This window comes from Pseudonaja textilis, chromosome 6, assembly GCF_049901715.1.
Source record: "Pseudonaja textilis isolate UNSWEBS1 chromosome 6, rPseTex1.2, whole genome shotgun sequence".
Taxonomy (NCBI): Eukaryota; Metazoa; Chordata; class Lepidosauria; order Squamata; family Elapidae; genus Pseudonaja; species Pseudonaja textilis.
In genome coordinates, this window is record NC_141995.1 from 35,809,402 (window position 1) to 35,832,810 (window position 23,409).

At 34.3% G+C, this 23,409-nt stretch overlaps 1 protein-coding gene across 35 annotated transcripts in view; it reads left to right on the top strand.

Moving 5' to 3' along the window:
* The window catches only part of PCM1 (pericentriolar material 1), a 50,344-nt gene extending 27,420 nt beyond the window's left edge, over window positions 1-22,924 (top strand). For 23 of the 35 annotated variants that reach the window (XM_026697920.2, XM_026697926.2, XM_026697927.2 and 20 more), the window contains 19 exons: window positions 662-830; window positions 1,526-1,884; window positions 2,905-3,072; window positions 6,227-6,283; window positions 8,907-9,079; window positions 9,164-9,292; window positions 10,382-10,502; window positions 11,516-11,656; window positions 11,911-12,044; window positions 12,359-12,493; window positions 13,374-13,571; window positions 14,657-14,716; window positions 17,934-18,063; window positions 18,766-18,920; window positions 19,300-19,375; window positions 20,329-20,585; window positions 20,885-20,977; window positions 21,081-21,204; window positions 21,920-22,924. In XM_026697920.2, coding sequence (XP_026553705.1) covers window positions 662-830; window positions 1,526-1,884; window positions 2,905-3,072; window positions 6,227-6,283; window positions 8,907-9,079; window positions 9,164-9,292; window positions 10,382-10,502; window positions 11,516-11,656; window positions 11,911-12,044; window positions 12,359-12,493; window positions 13,374-13,571; window positions 14,657-14,716; window positions 17,934-18,063; window positions 18,766-18,920; window positions 19,300-19,375; window positions 20,329-20,585; window positions 20,885-20,977; window positions 21,081-21,204; window positions 21,920-21,945 — 2,705 coding nt within the window. In that variant the 3' untranslated portion in view covers window positions 21,946-22,924. The remainder of the gene's footprint in view (window positions 1-661; window positions 831-1,525; window positions 1,885-2,904; window positions 3,073-6,226; window positions 6,284-8,906; window positions 9,080-9,163; window positions 9,293-10,381; window positions 10,503-11,515; window positions 11,657-11,910; window positions 12,045-12,358; window positions 12,494-13,373; window positions 13,572-14,656; window positions 14,717-17,933; window positions 18,064-18,765; window positions 18,921-19,299; window positions 19,376-20,328; window positions 20,586-20,884; window positions 20,978-21,080; window positions 21,205-21,919) is intronic. The other 12 variants (XM_026697930.2, XM_087936232.1, XM_087936246.1 and 9 more) reach the window with 5 other exon arrangements.
* The last annotated feature ends 485 nt before the right edge of the window (window positions 22,925-23,409 follow it).

Genomic DNA, 23,409 nt, shown 5'->3' on the forward strand with positions numbered 1-23,409 from the left:
AAGGAATTTAAATGATGATATTTGTTTAATAATGTTTATTTGAATAATTCAGTTTTCTAAACAAAACTAAAGCTGTTTTTCTTTTGATTCACATGTTAGCAAATTTTATATACGAGAATAAAGGATTAAGGCTGAACTTTCCTACTGCACCCTAGAATCAACTACAAGTGAAATACATTCCCTGCAGCATTTGTTCATCTGTAAGAGAACATTCTCAGTTGAACATAAAGCTTATTTGCAGCCAGAGAAAGTAGCACTTAATGTACAGATTGATTGTGCTATTTGCTCCTCAATATATATATATATATATATATATATATATATATATATATATATATATATATATATATATATATATATATATATATATATATATATTCTTCACAATTGATTTCAAGTTTATTTTTTTCCTTGTAAATTTATAAATTATAATAGAAATCTCATATACGGGGATTCAAATCACTCTTCCAGCCAGGCAACATAGCTTGGTTATAAATGGAATAATTTCATCTGAACTATTGTGAGTATCCTGAAGAAAAATAGCAACATAATTTGAAAACCCAATAATATCTTAGCGTTTATTTACTTTACTTCTATTCTGGTGATTAAAAATACTTGAATTATGTATTTAATCTATTTCTGATCTCATTTATTTTTATAGGCATCAATCTTGGCCAGATGTTCCCATCTGGGGACTTTTCACATAATTGTAATGCTCAAAACAGTGAATATCGGCCAACCTTAAACCATAACAGTACTGGAAAAGCTGACTATATGGCATTCCCAAAGCCATTTGAAAGTAATTCTACCTCTGGAGCAGAGAACCAAAGGTATCTGAAACCTAATATGGCGTATCTGCTTCTAGTGCTTGGCGAGCAGCATTGCATTATAATTCACACTTGATATTCTGCTTGTGAAAAGAAAGCATTTGGGTATTCTTTTCTTTTAAAAACTCAGTGAGGTTGATAATGAAAGGGGTACTTATAAGTGATATATTCAAGATGCAGTATTTGTTGAAATTAGGAATTTCCTTTACTCAAAGGTACTGAGTATCAGTTTGATTCCATTTGGGTTTAGCAGCAATTGATCTAATATGTAGATCAAACTGTATTTGAAAAAATAAATTATAGAATAATTTTAGTTTTGGTTTCTCTTGCTACAAGTACCATATTATTCTAAATATCTATTTAACTGTTAGACAATAGCAAGTTTTTGAAAATATCAGTGATTCAAATAAAACAATGTGGGGGCAGGAACCTATCTTTTACCATACCTTTGTATTGCTTGAAGACACATTCAGCCTCTTTTTGGGAACCCAGTATGTGTTTTTCCAAGGTTATGTGCTGAAGGCTGTTAACACTGATTATATTGAATGCTGAACCATTGTAAAGAAGGCTGTTGTTAAGAGATTTATGCAGAGTCGCAATGGAAAATAATGCTAAATTATGTGTTCACTTTTCTTATTAACTTTTCTTGGAAAACGTTTGGCTTTACTACTATGACTGAACGTTTCTGCTTTGTTAAGAACTCAGAGACAGCCTGAAGAAGAGATGGAAAATAGATCACCTTGGTTAAATGAGTATCAGGAAGGAAGAAAAGAGAAACAGCCATTTCTCAGGACTGGATTTGCAGTCCCAGTGCAAAATGCAGCATGTAGCAATCACAAAAATCAACCTGAGATGAGTAGACGAAGGGAATTTGATGAAGAATCTCTGGAAAGCTTTAGTAGCATGCCTGATCCGGTGGATCCAACTACTGTGACAAAAACATTTAAACCGAGGAAAGCATCTGCACAGGCCAGCCTGGCTTCAAAAGACAAAACACCAAAGTCCAAGAATAAGAGGAGGAGTAGTTCCCAGTTTAAAAAACGACCTAGAGCTAATGGTATGACAACTGTATATATAAAGTTGGGTTTGTTTTGTGCTTGGGTTGCTCTCTATATTAGCATTTTTTTCTTTTTTTTGCCCTCTTAACTCAAATAATCTAGAATATATATTTTACATCCGTTTGCAAAATATTATGCTTGCCCAAGTTTTGTTTCATTTAGGAGATGTCAGTGAAGAGAGATAATTGGCCATTTGCCAAACTATCTGTGACTGTATTTGTTTCTTCATGAAATTTGATGTCATTATGTTTCAGTATATGTTTCACATGGTCATTGCCCAAGGTTTATAGAGATTTTGATTATTTACCCACAAGTCGTTACTTTTTGCTTTATGACATTGTTCCAGTTTAAGAGGTAGACATTGGTTGTTATTGGAAGTAGTCACAAAGAAAAGAACCAGACATTAGGCCAATAGTTTAAAATCATTTTCCTACAATAATATTGAGATTTTTGTGGCCAGATAATTTGAGGAGTGACCGTCAAGGATTTATGGAATTAGTGAACAAATTAAATGCAGAGTGGTCTGTGATGATAAAAACTAGGATTATACTTTTCAATATTGAAGGCTAATCTTTTTTTTCTGCCTAATGCTAATAAATAATATTTCTGCTATATTATTCAAAATAATATTCTTATCATATAAATTATATTTATTAATATACTTTGTGATATTAAAACATAATATAAAGATAATGGGACAAGCCCATATGAATGAATGCCTTCTCACGCACTGTACATTTCCATTGTAAAAAATTTATAGCTAATGCTTATAGATTTCTTTTTTAGTGTTTAACGTTCAGAAATAGTGCTGTCTTGTAACATGTGGTTTAATTAGTTGGTATGATTTCTGGTATTTGACTCAACATTTATTTAAATTGATTAAATTGTTTAAATTGATTGATTTAATTTATTCAGACTCTATTAAGCTATTTTGCTTAATAGATGGACATGGTTGACATTTTAAAATGTTACAGCTTTGTAGAATTAGAATAAGTTGTAACACTAAAATCTATTTAAAGGTTTTGAAAGTGCCAGTGTTTCTAGTACATGTGAGCCTTACAAGAGCAACAATGGTCGACCTTCAACTCGGAAAGAAGAACTTATTCAGGCAAAAGTGTTCAGCAAAAGGAATCGGGAACAATTGGAGAAAATAATTAAATATAGTAGGTCATCAGAAATGTCTTCAGGTACTTATTTCAAAATATTTAAATGATATACTTCTGAAATAAATGGATCCATATGTTCTTCATGTCTGCATAAAAGGAATTGAGTTTTAAAACTTTTGTTACATAATACAAATACTGCTAACTGTTTAGCAGAATAGTCACAGAACATAGTACAGAGTACCTAAGATAAAAAAAATACTGTTGTGAAAATATGGATGGAATTATTTATTCCAGTACTAAATTCATTTCTATTAAAATCTTTTTTAAGTATAACAAATGGATTCAAATAACCATATTTAAAATTAAAACTAAAATAATTTGTAAATGGGTTATAGCAATAGTACTTATTTATATACCGCTTTATAGTGCTTTACAGCCCTCTGTAAGCGGTTTACAGAGTCAGCATATTGCCCCCAACAATCTGAATCCTCGTTTTACCCACCTCGGAAGGATGAGTCAACCTTGAGCCTGGGGGGATTCAATCTGCCAAATTGCAGGCAGCTGGCTGTCAGCAGAAGTAGTTTGCAGTACTGCACTCTAACCACTGCACCACTGAGGCTCATGATTGATTATATTATTATGTTAATAATCTATGTTTAATTGCTACATTTACCAATTGTTTAATAAATGATGTTTAAAGCAAGTAAATAGTTAGCAACAATTTCCAAAATCAAATTATTCCGGATTAATAATTATACAACAATGCACTTTTTCACTACACACACACACATACAATGAAAAAGTACACTGTTCAGATATGTATGTATATATACACAGACACATATTTGAAAATGTGCATTATATATATCCAGTATGCAGGCATGTGCGTGTGTGTTTCTGTGTTACATCTGCATTTAAGAATGTGGAATAGGATTGAAAGATCTAATTTCTCTTGTAAAAATACTTCACCAAGGATTGGGGGATTTTGATGAATAGACTAGCCTGTCCTGAAGGGGACATCTCAAAATCAGGAAGAAGGACTTGGATAATGATTTTGCTCATTTTTCAGAGATCACTCCTCTCAGTGAACATTTAGCAGCGTCTTCTAATCTTTTGTGAAGTATTTTCAAGGATTAGATGGACACAGTCAAAGTTCTATATTGTTTTGTTCTTAACTGGGACTCAAACCCAATAATAGGGCATATTTTCTCTATATATAATAGCTTCCATTTGAAGAGCATTTAGTTGTAGTTCTAAACATATTTGGTATACATGCATAATGTGTGAGAGGGCATATTCAGACTGAACAATAAACTGGGAGCGTTCAGAATAGCGCCTGCATTTTTGGAGTCACATACTCTCAAAAGGTATCTGAGGCTCGGACAAAATTTAGATGTGTTTGATATGGCTTCAGTTCAAATTTCATTCAAGTTAGATTAATTAAATTTAGTTAATATGCTTTCTACTGTTTAAAAAAGTAAGGTTTATTGGCAGCTTTGGAGGGACTCTAAGGGATTTGAGGAACTGCATTCACCTCTGGAATCTGAAGTTGTATATCCGTACAACAAAACCATAGTTTAACATTATAATAGTGAGCTCAGTCTTCTTTCTTTGGTCACATACCTCAGAGCCCATTGCTTTTGTTTTTGATTTGCTTCAGTTGCTGCATTGTTTGCATCCAAAGAAAATGGAACCATGAACTTGAACAGGTCACAGAAATTGACTTAGTGTCTAGTTTGCTGCTTTAGGAAAATATATTCTTCAATTAGGGAAAAAAATACTAAAACCCATTTGAAATAGAATGGAATTACATTTACAGATACATTACAGAGTTATGATAGAATCAAGACTTTCCACTGCACTCTTTCTCAGTTCCAGAGGGATAACTCAAACCTACCCAGGAAAATGGCTGTCTATAACATTTGCTTGAAAACTCCAATGATGGAACACTCAGAAGTCCAGAGGGCAGTGTTCCACTGCTTAATAATTCCCACCATCAGAAAATTCTTCCTAACTTCAAGCTTGGATCTTTCTTTATAAAGCTTCCGCCCATTCATTCTTGTCTTACCTCGGGAGTAATGAATCTGTATCCTCTTTCCTGAGAGACCTCTTCAAGTGGCTATTGGTTCTCTTCAAGCAATACAGTGATACCTCAGTACTCATTGTTAATTGGTTGCAAAAGGTACGGTGAGTACCAAAAATGATGAGTACCAAACACATTTTTCCCTTAAGGAATAATATAGTGAGTCACAAGGTAGTCAACATCAATAAGTTCTGGATTGTGTGTTGAACACCAAACAAACAATGAGTACCAGGACAAAATTTTCATGTCCAAATGGATTGAGTATGAAATTCAATGAGTTTCGAAGCAGTTGAGTAGCAAGGTACTACTGTATAAGTTTTTGAATGTATTGTCCCATTAATTGCAAAGTAGACTAGTCACTAGATTGCTTCTTTCCTTATTGCCTTTTCTCAATTTATGAAGTAATAGAAAAAGTAGAATCTCTTGCATTGGAAAACATTAGATCATTTTGTAGCTTTACAGTTGCTTTTTTATTCAGCCACATATTTAGATTAGATTAACTTCCTATGTTGTTCAGGATTTGGCTGAAACAGAGACATGTCTTAGTTCTAGTGACAGTAAAGTATCATTTATGAAGGCTCCCCCCCCACCAAATGATTTTTATCTTTACTGTAATTTATAGCTTGCATAATTCATTAAAAACTTGTAAATCCAAAGCAAAAGCATCTAATTTTATAGCTACCATGGAAGAGGAGAGAAAACAAGTATGTGACCCAGGGGGATAGAGATTGGCTCACACCTATAGTACAAACTATGGTTTAGGGCCAGTTTTTCTTTTTACCAATAAGGAAGAAATGTTTATCTGTTTCTTCTTTTTTGAAATTATGGGAGATAATTCTAGTGTTGAAATTACATTTAAATGCAATGTATTTATTTTTACTTTATTTGACAACAAATTTTGTTGTAAATTCTGGTTTCAACTAGAATTGTGTATGGGCACCATTGCAAAGTCATGTGTTTTTCAAAAATGCTTTTTGAATCTGATACTTTTTTCCCTTTCCTGGAATGAGAAGGTTACCAAGGGATGTTTTTTAAAAAAATTCTATTACTAAGTAGATATTCTCCCATTATTTCACTAGGCCTTGCCTTTATTTCTGATACACATTTTGTGTTTATCACTGTCTGTCCTTCCCACCCGCACCTTTCCTGCAGCACATGCTAGGAGAATACTGCAGCAGTCTAACAGAAATGCATGCATACAAGCACCAGGTAATGCACTAGCTGCTTAGCTTACTTGCCTTCATTTTTAAAACTTTTCTATTTTTTATTTGCTTATCTAATTGCTGAATATGCCTTTCATTACTTCAGATGACTTCTACATACTACTGAAAGGTTTTTATCTACTTACTCACTTGAATAAGTATTACTAAAAGATCACGGGGCAGATACTGCAGATATGAAAGGTTTTTATGGCAGGGTATAAGTATCTTTTATATTAGAAATACCAGTAAATCTGGCAAATGTAGCTGTTTCTTGAGATAGTCCTCATGTAATTATTTTTTTCTATTTTTCCTTGAATTGTGATTGAATCATCAGCCATGAGTAGCTACTAACTTCCAAAAAAAATATAAGCTATAGTAGTAAATAGTGATAGTTTATTATTATAAGCTATTCATACCTTAAGACCATCTAATTATGTGACCTTTTGAAAATCCAAACATTATGCAACATAGCATAATGTTAGCATAGATCTTAATATGCTGTTAGTGATGTGCCTGCTGGCAAATGTGAGTTGGTGCCCAATTGTCCCTTTCAAACAGTGTTGCCTGCAATTCTCATTACTAGGAGAGGCTGCATGTTGCTTCTAGGTGGGGGAAGCTCAGTCCCCTTACCCAGTTCCCCCTGCTGTTTCCCCAAATATGCAGAAAGAGAGAGAGAGATATTTGATCACTTGAAAGGGACAGCGTTAATTCTCTTTACTGGGGAGAGGCTGCGCGTTGCTTCTCCCGGTAAGCTGGAAGATGGGCAGCATGTTGGGATAGTTTCTGCCTCTGCCATGAACTTTTCACTTCACCGAGGAAACTTCGCCTCCCTCTGGGCGAAAAGTGTTTGGGTGCTCCATAGGCACCACCATACATTGTGAAAGTGTTTGGGCTTCTGAGCACCGGGCTGCACACCTACTTGGTGCTGCAGGTGCTTGGCCCTGTTGGACGCTGCATCTCTCATGCCAGCTGTGTGCACTAGGCATGGGGCTGCCCCTGGTTGCCTGTGGTGGCTCTGCAGCTGCCTCGCCTTCTGCCAAGCCCCAGCTGCTATCCAGCAGCCTCCACTACCTCCTGCTGGAGCTCCCCTACTCATAGCTGGCACGAGAGCTTTAGCGCTCATCAGGTCCAGGGCCTGAAGAGCACCAAGCTCAGCGTAGCTGTACCCCAGTGCCTGCAGCATTGAATAGGCATGCAACCCAGTGCTCAGTAGCCAAAGGAGCCCACTTCCAGCTGGAGTTCTGTGTCCAGCTGGGCAGCGGTTCCTACAACCGCCAGATTCTCAACCAGCTGATTACATGGTGGGAGGGGGCTCCTTGTCCACTTGAAAGAGAGGCTGGGTTGTGTAAAGGGGCTTTCCCCCCTGAGACCTTTGCAAGTGCCGGGCTGGAGGTTCTGCCTCAGGGAGCCTCAATCAGGGTCAATCTTTCGGCATGCCCTGCCAGGAGGGAGAAGAGCTCCCGCAAGCAACAGCATGGGCAGCCACTTGGCCAGCATGGTGACCACCATGGCCAGAAAGTGTCCCAGAAGCAGCTGGGCCAGCAGGCAGGCCGAGTGGAGGCTGGGGTGTGCCAAGAGCTTGGCCTATTGTGGCTGCTGGCAAGCAGACAGTGATATGGAGAGGGCAGGGCCAGTGGTAACTGCGCTCCCGCTCTCATTGGCCCCCACACTCACCGCCTCTTGCACGTCAAAAAAATAAGACTTCCCCCCAGAATAAGACAGAATGCTTATTTCAGGACCCAAACGAAAATAAAACTGGGTCTTATTTGCGGGGAAACACAGTAAGTCTTAGCTGCAAGGAAATACAGCTTGTGGGTCAAATAGAATAGAGTTAAGACTTTTATCATTTAAAAATGAAGGACTGTAAAATTGAACTTAGCAGAATTCAAGGGCAAATAAAATCAACAATTTGAGATCTTGACAATTTCAGATCTTGAATAAAAATATATAGCATAAAATATAGATAGATGCCTACTTCTTCAGAGCCATGTCACAGACATAAAGTAAAGAAACTGATTAGGTCCATAAATGTCAGGAATAATTTGGCTCTCATTCCTTATCACAAATCCACTCTGTGGTAATGTGGTATGTTAAAATACATATCTGCATGAAGTTGGGATCTCAGTATTAAATTGGGGGATTCTTACTGAACTTAATTAAGTGTTTAAAATAGGATTCACACGTGAATGGGAGAATGTATCTAATTGAGGTTAATCATTAGTATCTATGTGTCGGGGTCTGTGGTGTGACTTTTTCTGGAAAGTTTAGTTCTGCAAAGAGAGATGTGAGGAAATTGATTTGTTTTAGAAATGTAAATTAAGTACAAAATAACTTGAATCATATTTGGCATGCTGTATATTCCCTCCACACGTAAGGACTTTTCATATTTTTAGCAACTGCCTCACCAAGATCAGGGAACTCTAGGGTAGTATTCTGCAAGGAATTAACCACTAAACAGGAATATTTTATTTCCTTTCAAACACGAGCTGAAGAATTTTCCTTCTTCCTAGAAGATGTGACCATATCACAACTGTGTTGTATATTCTCCACAAAACTTTTGTTCTAATAAAAAAATAATATTAAGAGAACATAATGAGGGTATTTATGTCTTTCTTTCTATCTTTCTGCAGAAACAGGCAGTGACCTTTCTATGTTTGAAGCTTTACGAGACACCATTTATTCTGAAGTAGCTACTTTGATATCTCAAAATGAATCTCGCCCTCATTTTCTAATTGAACTTTTCCATGAACTCCAGATGCTAAATACAGATTATTTGAGGCAAAGAGCACTATATGCTTTACAGGTACTTGGAAAATTGTGATTTGAGGTTGCCCTTTTTTTAATTTCTGAAAAATAAATTTCTATCAAAAACTATTGCTTTATACAGGACATAGTGACCAGACATGCACCTGAAGATAATACAAGAGTAGAATGTCCAAAGCAACTGAACCCAAATGCCTGGACAGGATCAAACTCGGAGCTTACTCCCAGTGAAAGCCTTGCAACCACTGATGATGTAAGTTATCTAAATCTTGGGATATTTTAAGATCAAGTTTGATTTCTTACTTAATAAAAATGTATTTTTTGTTTTAGATTTTAGCATAAAACTCACTGAATTAATTTGAGATGGTCCACTTTTCTGTGTTACATATTGTATAAGTGCAAAGGTCGAGTTATACTCTTAAACATTTCTGTAAAATATAGATAAAATCCCCTATAAAACTTGAACTGTGAAGATCTTTAAAACCAGCTTGAATTGTTAAGTTTGAATTACTATGTCATCTAATTCTTTTCTTAACTCTCATAACATCTTTTGTCCCTATTGTAACATTTGATCTTAATTCTTTTAAGAGATCTATCTTTTTTTAAAAAAAAGATAACAGGATGATGTAGACTGCCATAGCTTTTTTAAAATTACATACTGATTCCTTTCTAAATGGATTTAGTATTTTGCTTTGACATTATTACTTACTTGAATTTACTTGTCCAATACTTAAGAATTCTCTTTAAAGTGAAAATTCATAGAAACAAAATTGTGCTTGATACAGAAATAGCTAGATGTTTGTCAGGTGTCCTAGGAATGTGCAGAAGTCATTGATTTGGGAAATGAAAGCTTTGGACAATTTGAGAATATTCTGTCCTGTTTCAAACCATGCTAGGCCTCTTGTGCACCATCCTCAGGAGAGTTTTATGCTTTCCAGAAGTAAATGTTTAAACCAGAAACAGTTCAAGATATTGCAGATATAGCATGGCATTCCAAATAAGCAGATTTGTTTGGGAACAAAAAAGTTTCCAGTTCAGAGGGTTTATGATGTTGAATCATCCCTGGAAGATCATAGCCTGGAGCAGTTATAGACTCGTTCTTTACTAGCAGTTTTTTCAGTAGGAGGGAGTATACTGCTCTTCCCTTTCTAGCTGTACCTTCCATGTATGTTTCTGTTCAGTTTATGCTGGTAGTTGGAGGCTTGATCTTGTTGAACGCATGCAAAGAATCAGATCTGAGTCTTCTAAAATTATCTTAAAATTCTGGAATAGTATAAAATTGCAAAAACATGATTGATTATGGGAAAGCGTTGCCAAATTTTTGTATTATGTCTTTTTTAAGGAGACATTTGCAAAGAATTTTGACCAAGGTGCTTGCAGAGAATCTGAACAAAATGATAGAGACAATGGCAGTACTAGATCTACATCTTCAAATTTTGAACCATTTGCTACTGATGATCTTGGTAAGCACCAACCTGAGAATTGCAGTTTGCAATCATTGACATTGGAATACACATAGTCCTCAATTAATTGTAACTAGGATAAGAATTTCCATCACTAGGCATGCGGCACAAAGTGCAGTGTCACATGATGGCGGTTTCAGCAGCTTCCGTTGCTAGTACTGTTCTGATAGGTAAGGACTGTGCAGATCATTAAGCAATGACCTCACTTGATTATGACTTCTTACTTCCTGCCAGCTTCCCATTGACTTTACTTATAGGATGCTGACAAGGAAAGTCACAAGTTGTGCTGATGTGACTGTATAATGCTGCAATAATTAGAAATTTGGGCCAGTTGCCAAGTGCCTGATTGTGATCACTTGACAACAAGGGCACAGAACCAGCCAGAACTTGAGTGATGTTGCAACTTTGAACAGCTGAAGAATAAGTGGTTGTTAAAGGAGAACCACCTGTTAGTTTCATGACCAGAACAATTTCCTAGATGTCAACTAGAGAATGATCAGTCACATTAACATCCATTTTGGTGCAGGTTGTCCCTTTTTCAAACTTGAATATCTCTTTAAGTCTTAGCATTCAAAAAAGAAAGAACTGTGATTGCCATCACATTCTATTTCTCAAATAATAAAGAAAGAATTATCCAAAGCAGTTTGGCTTTGGATATAGAACAATGCCACAGCTTTATGAAAAAAACATTTTATATCTATTGGAGTGAGTTGGAGTTTGTACCCATTGTTACAGATTAAAGGAACATAATACTGTTAATATATAGAGCAAAATATTTTTCCTCCTGTTAGGCATTACCTTCAAAGTATTATAAATCTCCAGAGTAGTCAACTCCTTCATGTATTTAGTCATTAAGTTCCAATTACTCTAATTGTGGGTTATCAATGGCAGGTACACTTAAGAATAATCTTGGTCCTTTTTTCCCCCCAGTTTTATGTTTAATTTGTACCTGGTAATATTTGATTTTCAGTGTCAAAAGATCTGTTTTACATGATTTTCTTGCCAACATATAGGCAACACTGTGATTCATTTAGACCAAGCATTGGCTAGAATGAGAGAATATGAACGGATGAAAATAGCTGCAGAGGGTAACCTTGAATCCGAGGATGGTTGCTGTAGTAATCTCCAGACTGCTCCTTCTTCTAAATTGGAAGGTATTAATTTATTGCATATTGCAGGGTATTATCTGCTCTATTAGCATTGATTTTGAATGTAAATGTTTTGGTATTTACTATACATAATTTATGTAAAAAAGACAGTGACTATACACTTGTTATATTGAACTTTTTTACTCTTCAGTATGCTTACTTATCATTTATGTAATCCAAGATCCAGAATTTTTTTACTTATATTGAATTTTTTTTTTGTGAGGGGAAAAAGTATTAATATTAACATACTTTTTTTAAAGGTTCAGATGCAGTTGAAAGCCATGCTGCACCACAGACTACTGAAGTATCTTCTATTCCTTGCCCCCGAATAGATACTCAGCAGCTGGATCGACAAATTAAAGCAATTATGAAAGAAGTTATCCCCTTTCTGAAGGTATTATAATGCTGATTTCTATAAGTGACAGAAAATAAGAATTTGCTCTAACAGAAACTTGTAGCTAGATTTTTCTTAAGAAGCAGCTGATTCCTTCTATAGAGAAGGTGGTGCTTCATTTATTCAAAGTAAAAAGCGTTTCTTACCAAAATTAGGATATTTCCTCTGTATTTTCCAAAGAAGCACCTGATTGAGCTCTTATCTTTTTCTTATATCTATATGCAGATTATAATCAAGTTATGTAAACTAAATAACTTTTTTCATACATACATACATCCTTAGTTTAAATAAAATTTAATCTCAACTCTTTCTAGGAACACATGGATGAAATATGTACTTCCCAACTCTTGACTGCTGTAAAACGTATGGTCTTAACCCTTACTCAACAAAATGATGAAAGCAAAGAATTTGTCAAGATATTTCATAAGCAACTTGGTAGCATTTTGCAGGCAAGTATACAATTTGTGAGCTTTGTAAAAAAAAAGATATTATTTTTCAGAATCACTATGGTGCTGGCAAAGCTTTGGAAAGATTATTTTACCTTGATTCTGAAGTGAATGTTTCTGCCAATGATGGCAGTTGTTTTTAATCACTTCAGTAAATCTGTCTATATAGCACCTAAAGTACTGAATTAAAGCTAAGCACTTTATAATTTCTTGAAAAGTTAATATGAAAGAGATCTTAAATAATCTGGCAACTCAAGTATAAGTATGGAAAGTGCAATCCATAGCATTTGTCTGATTTGTAAATGCTGACACTTAAAATCTACTCATCTTTACATCATGAAAAATGAATATTTTAATGAAACTTTTGATAAATCATTTGAAATGTTACTTCAGTAGTTAAAAATGAGAATTATCCAAGTCCTTTTTATATTTTATATTTTTATAATTTAAGGAGAAAAGTCTGTCAGAAGGATTGCTTTTTAACTCATTTCTTTTGACAGAGCTTCTCCTGGAACACTTGTCATTCATGCCTTCTATTTTTGCTTTAGAAATTGTCATATTGATTAATTGATTAATTAATCAAACGAAGAATATACAATCAGAAAATATCTGGAAAAAGTAGTATCTATCACAGTAGAAACATAGCGGAGAACTTAATCCAAATTCTTGTCTGTTTTGCTTTAGAATAAAATGCTATATTCCTTAGAACCTTGCTTACCCATAACTCATTCAATGATCTTAGGTAAGCCTTCGAGCTAATATGTTAATTTATGAAGTAAAGTTGAATAATGCTGTATCAGCCACCTTGAATATAATCAGGAGGTGGGAAAGGATGAAAGTTAAACATAATATATACATTAAACCATTTTTCTTTTTTGGACAGGATTCACTGGCAAAATTTGCTGGTAAAAAGTTAAAGGATTGTGGGGAGGACCTTCTTGTGGAGATTTCTGAAGTCTTATTCAATGAATTAGCCTTTTTTAAACTCATGCAAGACTTGGATAATAGCAGTCTGACAGCAAAGCAAAAATGTAAACCAAAAATAGAAGTAGGAGGAATGGCACAATCTTATATTAAAGAGGTCAATATAAAATTTTGTTTCATATAATGTAAATATATTACTTTTGTTAATATATTTCAAATTCTGTTAAATTTTAATTTTGATATTTTACTATGCATTCTCTTTCTGTCAATATTCTTCCTGAGATCAAATGATATTCAGTTATGAACTAATCAATTTTTCCCAATTGTTGGTCTCAGATATTTTCATTTGTAGCTCCCATTGCTTCCAAGCACCAGACATAATGACTGGAACTGACGGGGGCTGATCTGATAATAAATAAGAATTTATTAAGGGCTTCTATTTGAGAATTTCTGTTCAGCTTAGAAAATAATTCAGCTTCAAAATTAAACCAGGTTTTACATCCTTAATAAGTGACATTTTTCATTCTTTATGCAATACTGAAAACAAACAGGCATATTTTGGAAATTAGTGTTCATGAATTTCATGAATTTGAGGAAGGTTGTATATTTTGCTTTATTTTATTTGTCACTAGTAAGACTGCAGATGTCAAAGGACGCCAAAAAATTCTATTCTAATATCAAACAACATCAGAGTCTTACCATGAAGGTTTATTTTAGCTTGCTATAACAGGACCACATCCTGTTATTTATGATTGAGTTCTTTATACTTTATAAATTCTTCAGTTTAGTATATTATTTGGAGAACAGTAGAAGAATAGAATGGTTCTTTGTTCCTTAGTTTTTTAATTTATTATTGTTAATTAAGGTTTCACTCTGCCTTTGTCTTGGACAGGAGTTGAAAATACTAGCATTACAATAGAATTTTAATCATTTGACTTTTATATTTTAAGTTGTAACGAAACTTAACCACTCAACTATATCTCTGTCATACCAATCCAGAGCCTTCAGAGAAATTGTTCAGCCAATCTAATAACCAGTTCTAATAGAGCAAGCTGCAAAAAACAAAAATACCTAGTTAAACAATATTGTAATATTTTAATTGTTACCAACCGAAAAGAAAATCACAGCAGCATGAATATATGGCTCAGAATTCATTTATATATCTCCTATAATTTCCATCATCTAGTTGTTGGTATTTAGTTTGAACAGAAGCCAATATTCTTTCAAATTTCTATTTATTAGGTAAAGAAATCACTTGAAGAAGGAGTATGTTCATCTACTGAAGATATTGATGAAGACAAAGTAAGATTTTTTTAAAAAATAAACTTTATTAATTTTACAATTAAAACAGACCAACAACATGTACATAAATGTGAAAAAGAAAAAAGAACAAAAAAAGAAAAGTAGAAAAAAGATCAGAAAACAGTTAAAAACACTTTCGTCCTCGACAGTTTGTGGGACCTTATTTTCAACCTTATCTTAAACCCTCTATACAATTGAGCCTTGTGCGAATATATCCAAGTGCGCCCAGGCCAAGCTGCAGCAGTCCCTCTTTCGCCAGTGCCGTCTCCAAAAACAGTGGCAGCAGTGGTGGGAACCGTGGAAGCGTTTCAGTCGCTTCTTGGGTGGGAGAGCCGCCTTCACAACTTCCAAGGGTTCCCACCGCTGCTGCCGCTGTTGTTGGAGACGGCGCTGGCGAGAGGGACAGCTGCAGCTTGGCTTGGGTGCTCTTGGAATGCACACCGGGACTTTTGGAAACTTGCAGAACCCGTGGCTGGAGCACCAAGGGTAGCAGCAGCAGAGGCGCTCGCTCAGCTCTTCTCACGCCCACCCAGCCGCTCAGGATTAAACCAAAATGCAGTGTGCGGTGCTCCCAGGTACCTCAAAATGTTTTTTTTCCTGTTGTTACGGGGAGGGGGAAAAGCGGGAGCGACTCAGACACTGTTGTGGAAGACAGTGATGGTGATAGAGGTGCCAGCACCGGTGGGAACTGTGGAAGCTACGGAGGCCTGAGAAGCGGCTGAAACGCTGCCAGCAGACATCTATGCTGACGCCGCCCTCCTGACTCGGGTCTGCAGCAAAGGCGCTTGGGTGGTAGGGAGCCCTCCACGCTCTGCCATGATTGGCTGTTAGGAGTGGCTGATGGCGAGGCTTAGCTGCCCGTGGGGCGCTCCTAATGGCAAGTTCCCCCTGCCTTTCCCCCAATTTTGTATGTTTTAAAATAGGTCTAAATTTGGGGAAGGGGCTTAATTTCATTTTATCCCTAGAAAACATGCTGGGTCTTCCTACTGGGAAGTATTGTTGGAGAAACACGGGGTGTGTGTGTGTGTGTGTGTGTATTCACTACTACAATTATAGCATATCTTCTTTTGCCCTTTATTGTTTAATCGATCTTTGTTCTATCCATTCGTACCAGCACTTCCAGCTGTCATAGGACATTGATGTGTCTTTTCCTTTTAATGCCAAAATTAATATGTCTATCTCTGCACAATTTGCTATTTTTTGAATAATCAATTCCTCTGATGGAATATGAATTTAATTCCAACATTGTGCAAAGGTCAGTCTGGCTGCTGTCAAAATATGTATTGTTGTATACTTCACTTTTTTTGAGATTTGTTTATTAAAGATCCCTAATAGAAAGAGTTCTGGTTTAAATTCGATCTGTTCTATTGTCATTTCCTCCAACCATTTTCTAATTTTCTGCCAATATTTTTGAACCTCGATACAAGACCACCACATATGGAAGAAAGTTCCCTCCTTTTTTTTACATTTCCAGCAATTCGGACATGTTGCATTTTCGCTAATTTCGAGGGGGGAAAGTGCCATCTGTAAAACATCTTATAGTCATTTTCCTTGTAGGCTGCCAATTTTGTGAGTTTATTATTTCTACTCCAGACCTTCTCCCATTCTATTAAAGTGATACTAGGTCCTTTATTCCTACTCCAGGCTATCATATTTCCTTTGACAATTTCTTCCTCTAATTCTGCCTCTAGTAGGTAATTATAAAATTTTGTTATATTTTTTTTGTCTGGGCCTAATAGAGTTTTGTCTAGTTGCTGAAGTTTATTATTGATTCCAAATTCTTTCTTATCCTGTTTGTATCTACTCTGTACTTGAAGATATGCCCATCTATCGATTTGTACTCCCTGGTCCTGAAGATCTTGCCACAATTTCAAATTTCCTTGCGCATCCAATAAGTCCTTGTATTTAATCCTCTTAATAATATCCAAATTATTTGGATGGATCATTGCTTCCATTGTTGAAATCCAGATTGGTATTTTTAAATAATGTTTTCTCCTTATTTTCTTCCAGTTAGTCAATAATGCATCTCTAATTAAGTGTCTCTGAAAGTATTTCTGGGTGGTTTTCCGGATATCCCATAGAAAAGCATGCCACCCCCTCTGTAGGTCGTGGCTTTCTAAAACTAATATTCTCTTGTTTGTTAAGTTCATCCATTCCTTCAACCATACTAAGGAGGCCGCACTATAGTACAGCTCCCAAGTTGGAAGGGCCATCCCTCCCCTGCTCTTCATATCTTGCATTGCCTTTAAATTTATCCTCGTTTTTTTCCTTTGCCAAATGAATTTTGCGATTATTTTATTAAGTTCTTCAAAATATTTTTTGTGTACTTTAATTGGTATCTGAAATTTTGGAAGAATATACATTTTAATCGTTGCAATCCTGCCTAATAGTGAAAGTTGCAGTTTACCCCATGTTTCTAAATCCTTCTTTACCTGTTGCAATAGTTTGTCGTAATTATTTTCCTTTAGTGTTTTGCAATGTGCTGTCAGCCATATTCCTAAGTATTTAACTTTATCACTTGAAATCCCATGACCTTTTCTAATTCTAACTTCTGTTTTCCTGTTAGATTTTTAATCACTTCGTTTTCTTTCTATTAATTTTTATCCTGCAACGACTCCAAATTGTTCTAACTTGTTCATCAGTTTTTCGTAAGAGATTTTTTTTAAGCAATGGAGAATATGTCCTCTATTTTTGCAGATTTTGTAGTTGAATATCATTTCTGATGAATACTATATTAATTTTTAAAGATAATGAACTTTTTTATGTTTAGCTCAAAAGTTCAGAGAAGTTATTAATTCTATATACACAAACACACATACTCATACACTCATATAGAAATGTGCTTAGGAGGTTGTTCTAACTTGGAGTGATGCTGGGGCTTTTAGTGATGATTTTTTAATAGTGAGACTGTTTAAACTAAATTCTTTTTGAGCAGCAGTCCAAACTAGATATTCCTTCGAGGTTCATAAGCAAGGGCAGTAGTTGCTGAATAGGTTCTTCCACACTAAAGAATTTTCATATTCCTTACTCCAAGATTCCTCCCTCCTTCGAACTGTTTTTAAGTAGTAACTGAAGAAATGATAAAATTTGAGCAGAATTGTAAAATGTTTTGTAGAATAGACATTATAGGATTCATCCTTATTTTTGCCACTAAAAATAAAACTTAAACAATTAAAACTCTTTTATTCTATATAACAATAAATTTGTTTATTTCTAGGACAAAGATGAAACTGAAACTGTTAAGCAAGTTCATGAACCTGCAATATTCAGCAGAGAAATTCCAATCAGTACAAGATCAGATCCTTCTGATCAGGAAGAAGAGAGTGAAAATTGTCCTGTCTCCATAAGTAAGCAACTTTTAATGGCTTTGATTATAATTTCATGTAATTAAGCATATACATTAGTGGAATGAAAGATCACTAATTCTGTCTTCTTCTGTTACTAGTTTGTTATAGATAAATTGCTGTATGCTAAATAAATATAGTTAAATGTATTCACATTTTTGCCAATCCAGTTGTTAAATGTATTAAGTAGATTATTACACCTATTGAACCTGAATATGAAATGCAATAGTTGCTAGTCTAAACTAAAGTTATGATGACTAGCTTGGCCCTTGAGCCTGGTTTAACAGAGTTATACTTACATTCTAAAGTTGATTACATGTATGAAAGGAACTGTTCCCACTGCATTCTTTCACTCCTCTGTCTCCAGTAGGAAATGAAATACACTCATATTTAATATTGTACTGCACATACCATTATTGCTGAACATTTGTAGCTTCTTTATATAATAGGCTTAGACTTCCATCCAGTCTGTACTTGGGCCTAAACATAAAATTATGCCATTAGATATCCTTCTCTGATGCACAGCTTTATCCTTACTCACTATTCAGTGTCTAAATTTTTTTACATAATTACATTCGTAGAGTCAAGTCTAGAATCTAAAGACTCAAATAGCTAGTTCTATGCTTCAAAGTAGTCTTTGATTTGTATTTCTTAATTTCTTATTGTGGTCTATTTCATGTTTGGAGTATATTTCACACATTCTAGGCTTGTCTAAAGCAGAAACTCAGGCTCTCACTAATTATGGAAGTGGAGAAGATGAAAATGAAGATGAAGAAATAGATGAATTTGAAGAAGGACCTGTAGATGTTCAAACCTCCCTCCAGGCAAATAATGAAACTACAGCTGAAAACGAAGAACAGGTATTGAGAGAATGAGTTTATGTCTCAATGCTAGATAGGTTTTCATTCTTTGGAAAGATTTATTAACATAATTATTTAGAAAATCTAGAACTACGCACTGGTGGTAAAACTGTAAAATTTAAATTTGCTAAGTAAGAATACAATAGCTTTTCAAACTAGAATACTGGAGGTTTGATGGAGATTTTTAATCGGTAATAATGTAATATACTAGAAACCATGGATTTAAATGAATGAATATTCTCCTGCTTGCTAAATTAGTTGAAGCAGAACATTAATATTAACACTGAATTTGAGATTCTTAATAAGTTTCATGATAAGATTGGAGCTTTAAGTAATTAATATTTAAATGAGTCAAAATAATAAATTTATTTTGTCACAGGTTTTACAGTCCATATCAGAAAATCCAAATGTGTGTCAAACATTTTCTTCTGAACAAGAATCTGTAAACACTAAAGGTAAAATGAATATAGAAAAACTTATTTACAAGGCATTTTTTTTGTTCAGATAAATAATCTGAAACTTTTGTGTAATTGGATGATGCTTGGTTTGGTCTGGGGTAGAATTAATTCACAAGTGTTTTGATGATTAGAAAGATATATCCTAATGAAATAGAGGAATACACTCATAAAAACAATTGCTTTTTCTTATGTTAATTATATGGAAGTTAAATAAAAGCTAGGTATTTACTCATCAGTATTTTATGAATACTCTGTACTTACTAAACAGAACACAAAGGATTCTATAGCGTGACAGAAGCTCTTCAGAGCTTATTAAGTGTATCCTGCTTTTTCAGAGTTTAAGATTTCACGTTTTAGACTTGAAAAGATAAGTAACATTAACAAGATCTACATTTATTTTGGCTTTGTTAAAATTAGTAAAATAGGTAAAAGAAAATTAAACAGCAGAAGGAGAACAAGAGAAAGATGGACAAAACAAGTTGATTTTATATTATGTTTTTGCTTAGAACGCTTCATATTAACATCTTGCTGTTTCTGTATAAATTGTTCAATTATTATTTTTTGCTTATTGTTCAAAGTCTGTTATTTTGTAATATATTTGTAGCATGAACTCTTGGTGCAGTCTGGATTCAGAATATAAACTAATTACAAATGGCACAATATTTTATTTTTTTCAGCCTCTTAAGGATTATTACATTAAGTATTATTTTCTTGGACCATCTTAACAGTTAATATGTCTAACTGAAGTCAGCATATTGAAGTTGTGAGTTACTTTTAGCAGATCAGTTTTAAATTATTCAATATGATCATTTATATAAAATATATCTTTTAATGTAATCTTTTGAAATGTTTCCATATTCACTAACTGGTGTTTTTGTGTATGTGTGTGTAAACTGTTATAAAATCCCAGTCCTTGCAAGCAACATAATCAAATATTGTTTGTTTTTCAGATGATCAAAATATGCCTGCTATTGTACCTCAGTATCTTAATCTTACAGAAGAAAAACAGTCCTTAGTTGTTAGAGTTGCTGAAGATTTTAATGCCAGCATTATATTAGCTACAGAAAAAACAAACTCTCCATTAGCAGAAAATGAAAACCAAGCTGTAGACGCAATATGTGAAGACTCAAAATCATCATCGGGAACACCTGAAAGCTCTGTAGTTGGCAGTCCTGATACAGAATCTCCTGTATTGGTTAATGAATATGTATGTAGTGCTTTTGTCTTTTAAATATAATCTGATATGAGCCTCAAGAATCCATGGTTGGAGAATTGTCTATCTACAATGCTTCTTTTGGACTTTGGTTTTATTGTTTAGTTTTAGTTTAGTTACATGGGTTCTACTGAAAGATTATATCTGTTCATAACAAGAAGTAGTCAGTAAGTAATTATTTTAATGAAATAATTATAAAACTGAAGAATGTTTGGACGATCTTGAGCCTTGAAAGGAAGTCAAGTTATACATTTTATAGATAAATAATTAAATTAAAAATACTCTCTTTATAGGAAGCTGGTTCTGGAAATGTGAGTCAGAAATCTGATGAAGATGACTTTGTAAAACTTGAAGACATACCACTTAAACTTGCAGTCTACTCAGAGGTAAATGTTATGCTAAGAAATGTACAAAGCAAAAGATTATTTTTATAGAACAAGTGGACAAGACTAGTAAATTGTGAGAATTACTCTTTTGATCCATTTTCAGGAAGAACTAATGAAAAAAATGATGGTAGAATCTCAGACAAATAGTATCACTGAAGAAATTCTAGCTGAAGCAGAAAGGCAGGGTGAGGAATTAGTCGGAGATCCTCAAATGTTGAAGGAACCTGGTGAGAATCTTCGATTACTTTAAGTTATTGTTATCCTAGTCATGCTGATACAATTAGTTTATTTGATGCAGATTGTAGACTTTAGAATTAGGAAAAGTTGGATAAACATTTTTAGATTTGTTCTGCATTCAGACTTTAAACATTTTTGCTTGTTAACTGAAATAATATGCGTATCTCTATATAATAGTTTGGTGACTTTACACTAAAAAAGTAAGAGGGGATTGTTATACTTGAGTGGTAAATCATCAAGAAACCCCAGAGCTGAAGGCATGGCTGGGAAGTGAAAGAAACTTCCCAGAATAAGGCAATAAGAAACAAGAAGTTACTTCTGGAAATTTTTGAAGAATCCCCCAAGAACCTGCTTAGGAGGAGGGTCAAGGATATTCAGGAGAGAGACTGGAACTTCCAGAATTTCCAGAACATTCTGCTCTAAATGGACAAAATTTTCAGTGATAATCTTATTTTGTTTTCTACTATTATTGAATCATTAAACTGTTTTTGTCGCACTCAAAATTATTACCTATTTACATTGATGGAAATACACTTTAATATGTATTAATTGTGGGGAACAATAAACTCATCTTCACAATGAGAATAACGAACTCATGTGGTCCAATCATATATATTTGTTGACTGTAATTTACCAAGAGCTGTTTTCAGTACAAAGGTGTATTTTGAATAGTTGGTGAATAGTTACTTTATTTTCTTTTTTCAGAGATTGTTGGAGCTCAGAGCGCATGAAAATGACCTCTGGAACGTTTCTGTGGCCTAATTCATTGATAAATGCAAATAGAAAATCACTACTACGTTTCATGTGTTCTAATCTGTATAAAATGTAAAGTAGTTTTTCACACACTGCCTTTTAGAATAGGCTTGCTAATTTTTTCTCATAAAAGTTCAAACAGCTAAACTTTCAACCTGGCTGCAGTTCTTATGTTTTTATTATGGTGATTTTAGTAATTTTGCCATGTAGTTTTAAATAAAGTTTGACTTGTATGTAGGTGTGTTTTGAACAATGCTATATGAAGCTAAGATGAGCCATGAATAATAATAGAGTCAAGGAAAAAAGTATTGATTTTTAAAAACAGTTTGTTGTTGCTAGCTTGTTTATAAAAGTGTTACTGAGTTCTCATTATATGATAACGGGCTTGATCCAAAGCTGCTCTTCAGGGTTTTGCTCTTCTTGCAATAACATCTGCATATTGGGGTACCTTTAAAAACTGACAAATTTACTACAGTGTAAGCTTTTCTGATCTATAATTATTTTATTAGAAAGAGATTTAGAGGGCAAAGAGAGAACGAGGAGTAATAAAAACTATAGTAAAAAGATCAGATTGAAATGAAATGAAAATAATTTTCCAAATAGTGGTTATAATAATAATCTCTAATCACATATAACACAATAATAAATATTTGTCTTTATAACAGATGTAAAATCTCTAATGATTGCTCCCTCAACCATTTCATTGGTCATCATAAATCTTTAGCCCAAAAGTGGCTACATGGCTGAGGTGATTGCCTGTGGACATAGTTTTGGGACAATATCCCTAGCCAATGTCATCTTTGTATTTGTGTGTAAGAACTGACCAATTTACTCCCTTACATCATCTCTTCCAAACAGTTGTATATACAGTACCTTCTCAAAATATTTTGATTAAATGGACTAGCCAAGAAAATGTAAGGAAAGTTAAATATATTAAATATATTGTTATTTCAACCACTTCAGAATTCTTCACCAATTGTTTTTTGTACCCTTTAGAAACTGTTTCTTCTGAATACAACTGTTCATCTTGTGATAAAAAATTGTGTGAAAATACATCTAAATCCAGAGTCCTCTGTTCCCAAAATTGGAATTATGGGGATGTTACTTTTGTTAAAACAATATGAAATTCCTTCTAGACATGAATGTGCAGGACATTCACTAATGCCTAATTTTGTTCTATGAAAATGCTAGTGATGCCTTACCAACCTGGATAGACTATTGAAATAATGTATATTCCTTTTCATGTGTCTTATAAGTAAATGTAAACACAGTTTGATCCCACTATGATCAGAGGGAGAGATCGCTATTCAGGTGAACTGTGCACAGTAGATCAAAGCATTGTAAGATAAAAAGGGTAGTGCCTGCAAACATCCCTGGGATTGGGAAGTGAATACTTTTAAAGATTAACATATTATTTAATTTTGCCTTGTGCTCTTGTTTAA